This window comes from Zosterops lateralis (assembly GCF_965231275.1).
Source record: "Zosterops lateralis genome assembly, chromosome: Z".
Classification (NCBI taxonomy): domain Eukaryota; kingdom Metazoa; phylum Chordata; class Aves; order Passeriformes; family Zosteropidae; genus Zosterops; species Zosterops lateralis.
In genome coordinates this window covers 41893533-41900123 of record NC_139800.1, presented here as the reverse complement: position 1 = coordinate 41900123, position 6591 = coordinate 41893533, and the positions used below count along the sequence as shown (strand labels likewise).

General features: G+C 45.5%; 1 protein-coding gene across 1 annotated transcript; it reads right to left on the bottom strand.

Annotated features, from left to right (window-relative positions):
* Nucleotides 1-222: 222 nt before the first annotated feature.
* On the bottom strand, nt 223-2821 carry CKS2 (CDC28 protein kinase regulatory subunit 2). Its single transcript, XM_083883816.1, has 3 exons — nt 2668-2821; nt 1784-1911; nt 223-635 (listed from the first exon to the last, which is right to left on the bottom strand). The coding sequence occupies exons 1-3, from the start codon at nt 2724-2726 to the stop codon at nt 583-585; spliced, it is 240 nt and encodes a 79-aa protein (XP_083739942.1). The 5' UTR covers nt 2727-2821; the 3' UTR covers nt 223-582.
* Nucleotides 2822-6591: the final 3770 nt, after the last annotated feature.

The window sequence follows — 6591 nt, the reverse complement described above, 5'->3', positions numbered from 1 at the left end:
TATTGGCAAAGTTACACAAAGGAGCATAAAAAGCCCTTTGAAATACTGAGTAGTGCTCAACCCTAAGTTTATACCAAGTAATACCAGGTTCACCAAATTATTTTTGGTTTTTTTTGAAGTAGGTACTCTTAAAAAAATAAAACAATGAGTATTTGTTTTGTCTAGTAAATTACAACTCCAGACACGTAAGTTTCATAAAACATTAAAAAGTTTATTTCTTAAGCCACCTTACTACTAAACAGTTGAAGGATTGGATTTGAACATACTACAGTACAGCAGAAAATATAAGCATGAAAGTTACAGAACACTAACAAGTGATGAGCTAATCACAACATGCAACACAACCATCAACACAATTTAAGTCAGAGAGGCACTTACATTAACAGTAAAAGATAAATCAACACTCTTTGAACATCATAGCAGCCTGCTTTGAAATTGCATTTGACTGAGCTTTGTTGCTGTGAATAATACAGCTCATGCACAGGTTTGGATGTATGTTTTGTAAATTTAAAGTATTCACTGAATACTACCAACTTATATACACTCATATACATAGTTCCAGAAGATTCAAGAGACGGTGACTTATTTCTGCTCATCCTTTGGAAGAGGTCGTCTGAAGAGCAGAATATGTGGTTCTGTAGAAAGAAAATTAAACAACATGTCAGTTTGTCCAAATCTCGATTAAAGGGATTTCTTTAATCTTGAACAATAGTTGAGTTTAATTTCAAATAATTAAGAAGCCTATGTATGACCCCACATCTAATATTAACAGACCAAGTTTGTAGTACTCTTACAACAGTCAAGTTTCTATTTTTATACCTAATGCTGGCAGTGTCATAAACTTAAGCTCCTTACAGGAGGGAAGTATTGGGAAAGTATTGAATATTTTATAATGTCTCTTTTCATTAGGCTATTCAAGATAAGCACTGTTACTGTAACTTAGACTAAAACTGCTGATACTGTCTGTTAGGCACACCAACAAACCCCACTTTGATAATAATGTAAGCTGGCTGTATTAACCAGTCTTCTTAATTCTAAATGCTTTCAGGAAAGTCTAAAATATCAAAGGTATCCAAATAAGGGAAACACTGGATGGGTATGCTAATTTTTTCACCTGGTTCTTCAGACACTTGGAACTTCATGCTGCTGCAATTCATCAATCACCTCTTACATTTTGTAAGGCTTGTCAATGCTAAGTTACCTGGAACGGCTGCTCCCACAATACTAACATTCTAGTTAGTAGTAGTTTTAGGGCTTCACACCCCATTAACTGAAATATGGATTTTTCAGGAGGCTCTACAGCTAGACTTGAAACTATCCTCTAGAATTTTCAGAGGATTAATACAGGACTTTGTTTACATGAGCATCTATTAACTTGTTGTACAAAAAAGTGAGTGTGTCAGATTGATGATTTAAAGATATGTTGCTACATGAACTTTGGTTCAGTCACTGCATACTCATATTATTTAAGAACTCACAAAAAGCCCATTTCTGTGGGCAGAGGCAGGAACACTTTCAGTCTGGTATTTTTTGTCTACAGTTAAACCATACACATCTAAGATAAGACTCACATTTTACAAGTCTAGAAGCAGGATGTGAAGGTTGAAAATACAAATTACATTGCCTTTGTTGGCAAAGGAGTAAAGTAGCAAGAAGATAGTAATATTCACTAGTGGTTCCAAATGGATTCTACAGAAAGAGTTACACATCACATACTTCAGCTGAGCACCAGCAGTTGACATTTGACTTTTTTGTTTGTCTGATTTTGTTCAGATATGCTCACCTGGCTCATGGATCATGTAGTGAACCCAGCCAAGACTCTGCTGAACACCAAGTCGTCTCCACTCTTCTTCAGACATCAGATGAGATTTTGGCACTTGTTTTGAAAGTTCTCGTGGCAGCATCACATGTCTGTAGAGGTTTAATTATTAAATACACACATGAAATACTACACACTAGAAAACTGGAACAGATCTGCACTGAAAGACGGTAAGCAGATTATGAATACTCACTTTTCCCATAAAGAAGAGTACTGACACTTAGCACGTATTTGACGATGAAACCCGTCCTATAACCCAGTTTAAAATCACTTACTACTATTAAACGTAACGTCTGTAAAACAACTGCATACTGGGAGCCAAACTGTCTTCTAGAAGAGATTTAGACCCCTTCAGACTCCAATGACGGTACACTCAGAGAAGCATGCGCTCCTGGCAACAGGCTGCTGTATTAGCTACTTAAAAGTTAAGAACTTTGGACTTCTAAAGTATTTATAATACCGGTTTCAAGTAAGCCTAGAAGAGTTAAACTTCAACAGTCCCCCGTCGGCAGGGGCCGACGCTGCCCCATCCCAGGCTCTGCCACAGCCCCCTCCCTGGAGCGAGCGCCCTTCCGCCATCACGCTGTGGCCAGGACTTGTGCTGGCCGCTCACCGACCAGCCCGGGCTAACCGCTAACAGCATTCGGCCAAAGCTACGCGGAGAACCCCGTTGGGGAGGCTCAGCACAGCCCCTCCCCGCTGGCCTCGCGCCCTCCCTGGCTCCCTTCCGCCGGCAGAGCCCCTCACTCCCTGAGAGCAGTCCGCGCGCCTGCCGAGCCGCCCTCCTACGGAACGGCTCTTCCTAATCCTTCCAGCTGGCTATCCCGCACTCTCCTACAGCTTCTTACCGGTACTCGTACTGCTCGTCAAAGTACTTATCGGAATAGTAGATCTGCTTGTGGGCCATGGCGGGCGGCAGCGCAGGCTGGAGCAGCGGCACGGGCTGGAGCAGGCACGGGCAGCAGCCTCTGGTTCCTCCCTCACGGACGCCTCGCGCACTAACTGCCCCTTCCGCGCCCCGCACCGTTTGAATCCAGCGGCTCGGCTCCCATTGGCTCTCGCCGGAGCCGGCCAATCGCGTGCCACGCCGACGCGCCCCACCCGAGCCTGCCGTCGCGCAACTCGCGCGCTCGCCGCTCCCAACCAATCCCCAGCGGCCGCGACGGGCGGGGGAGCGTTACGTAACGGGCGGTGGCCGTCGGGCCGAGCGGTGGCGCGGGCACCAAGCGGGGAGGCGGGGCTGCGGGGGGGGGGGGGGGGGGGAGAGGCTCGGGGCGCCTGATTGGCCAGCGGCGGCCGGGCATGGCGGCACGGCCGGGATGGGGGGCGGCTGCCCCCGCCCCGCGCATGCGCAGCTCGGTAGTGCTTTACCCTGCTCGGCTCCTCGCCGCCCGCCCAGGCCCGGCTTTCCTCGCCCGGCCTGGCGGGGCCCGGCTCTGTCCCTGGTGTCCGGGCGGCCTGCTTCTTTCAGGGCAGCGAGAGAGTGATGCCTTCGTCCTTTTAACTAAGCGTCGTGTTCACTTTAAAATTGTATTTTCCCCTGGCCGCCGGGGGGCTGTTGTCAGCCCGTGTGTCCTGGCCTGCAGCTGGCGGGCAATGGCTGCACCGTCGGGCATACGTGCTCAGGGTGAAAACAGGTAAAACTCGGGGTACCTGCCCAGAGCAGGGTGGTGTGATAAATGAGTATGATTCGTGCTGATGAAATTGAAACTGTAATCAATATTTAAAGATAGTAAAATAATAGTTAAAATGTAGCTTTGGAGAGAGAGAGGGGAAAGGTGCCCCCCTCACCTCCAGGTTTTCAAGTGAAGAGCAGGAAGTTTCCCCCCTTCTCCAGAAGATGTTTAGCAGAGAGGAAGAGGCTGAGATAAGGAAGTTATATTTATCTGGTGATGGGAAATTCTGGCGGAAATCCAGAAAAACGTTAAAATAAATGTATTGCCTTAGTGTACCATAAAATTATTCGGATGTGCAAATATAGTATTTACTGACATAATATAAGCTTAATACACATGTGTAACCCAAGGGGTCACTAAAAGGACAGTGAGGAAGCCTTTGAGCGTTCTTCACAAAGAATCCCCGCAGGTTAGGAGACCCCTGAAAAGAGGGTGGTGGAACATGTACAGTAGAGATGGTGATAGGTGGAGATAAGGGCAGTGATGTAAATCTTACAAATCAAAAATTGGTGGGAAGGAGTGGTGACACACTTGATAAAAGAGTCCAGATTGGTCATTTTGGCTTTGTACGGGGGACAGGAGTCAAGGTCCTGCTCTGTACTTCGCGGTAGGCACCCTGCGGTAAATCTTTTGCTCTTGTATTATTTTTAAGAACCAATATATTATTTACTATTTGCAAATTATTGTAACTTTTAAGCTGCTCGAATTAAAATTGTTGCTATAATTAATTTTGCTTGGTGTTTTGTTTGTTTTGGGGTTTTTTTTCATGGGATAATTAGGCAGCACACCCATTTATAACAGTGGGAACTGTGGATTTCAGTTTACAAACATCCTTACCCAGTGAAACAAACATCAAATGCTTCCCTGGGAATGCCTGCAGAGCAGGCCCCCACGGCTGGCGAAGAGGCGCTGCAGCTCCTCAGATAAGCGTGCTATTTCTGCCCTGTGGGATGAGATAAGTGCAGTGGGAATGTGACCAGAAAGAGTGATCTCACGGTTGCTTTCACAGAATCATGGAGCCACAGTGGCTGGAAGGGGCCTGAAAGAATATGTAGTTCCAACTCCCCACCATGGATAGAGACACCTTTTGCCAGATCAGGTTGCTCAGCCTCATCCATTGCTGGCCCTGAACACGCCCCGGGATGGGGCATCCACAGCCTCCCCAGGAAGCCTGTTCAGTGCTTCATGCCCCTGCAGTAAGGATCCTATTTTTTAATAAATTTTTATAATTATAATTTATATTTATTTAAATAAATAAATAAATCTTAAATAAATAAATAATAAATAATAAACCCTAAATTTCCCCTCATGCTCAATGCCCCCTGCCTGTGGTGTGCTCCTCTCTCTTCTCCTTGCTGGGCCTCTGCAGAAAAAAGGAGGTAAGCTTTCAAGAAGTTTCTGCTTCCTTGGTGCTACCAGAAACGTGGGTACTGCCCGTGGTTATGTAATGCATCTGTCTGAAAACAGTTCTGATGGAGAAAAAAACAACCAAAGCCACGTGATGCATGACTGCTAATACCCATGCGTGGGTAATAGGTGATTTTTTTTAGCTGCATTGTTTCTACTGGCACTGGAGCTTGTCTTAAACAATGAAGTTTAAGCCAGTCTCACACCATACAACCATTAAAAGGAGTGTTTATCATAATCTAGCAGTAATATTTTTCTCTTCATCTGACTTCATATTAGAGCTTGTTGAACACAGGTCATTTACAGGCAAAATGAAGTATTTTTGAACTGCTGTAGCTAAATGTGTGAAATTCATGTAATAAATGAATATTTATTACAGTATAATTGTAAAAGTACCAGCCACCTGCACATTTTCTAAAGTTTTGGTTGGATTATTTGAAATAGAGAGGTTTGGAGTTCTTTAGCTTAATTTCAGGGGGCACAACTGTTATTTTTAAAAACTTGAGGCAGAACATACACAATGATCTCTGTTAGGAATGTCTTTGTGTAATAATGGGGGGAAAAAATTAAACCACCATGATGGGTTCTACTGGATGAAAGACATTTCCTCCTCGTGTCGTCTTTTATAAGCATTCAGCTTATCTCATACATACTGAACATGAGAGAAAATTGATCTCTATGTAAGGCTATGCATAAGCCTTTCTCCTTTGAGTTCGTTTGGAAGTGAAAGGGACCATCATGCTCTTGACCAGCCTGTTAAAGAGCCAGGGAGAGAGAGAACAGTCATTGTTTCTGTAGGCTTCAGCAAGGCTTTTGGCTCCAGGTAGTAGCTTCAAAGAGAAGCAGTTGATGTATGGACTGGGTGTGCAGACAATGACCTCAGGTCAATGGTCAGGCCCAGAGGATGGTGACACATGACACAAGTCTAGTTGGAGACCAATAAGTAGAGGTGTGTCCCAGGGGTCAAAACCAGGCCTGAGCCTTTTTAACATATTCATTAATGTGCAGTGGGGCAGAGTGCACTCCCGGCAAGCTTGCAGGTAAACTTACCTGGGAGGAGTAACTGAGAAACCACAGTGTTGTGGTCCCAAGTCAAGGAACTGCAGAAATAGGCTGAGAGTATCTTCATGAAGTTGAGGGGAACAAGTGGAACAAGGTGAAGAGCAAAATCCTGCACCTGTGGAGGAACAACCACAGGCATCAGTATGTGGTGAGATCTCCCCAGCTGGAGATGTGTTTTTCGGAAAAGGACTTGGGAATGCTGATGAACACTGAGCTGAATGTGACTCAGCACTGTGTCGTTGCTGTAAGGATAGCTAGCAGTGCCCTGGGCTGCAGTAGGACAAGTGTTACCAGCAGGTTGAGGGAGGTGATCTTGCCCCTCCATACAGCACAAGTGGGGCCTCTGCTGGAGCCCAGCTTTGGGCTCCCAAATGCAAGAGAAAGATGGAGCTGCTAGGGAGAGTTCAGTGAAGGGCTACAAAGATGAAAACCTGTGTGTGAAAACCTGATGGCAGGATGCAAAGAAGACCAGAGCCAGGCTCATTGCAGTGATGCCCAGTGAGAGGACCAGAGGTAGAGGGCACAAACTGAAACATGGGATGTTCCTGACCATCAGGAAGCCTTTTTTACTGTGAGGCAGATGGGGCACTGGCAGAGAGCTGCTGGAGTCTCCAACTTTGGAGACCT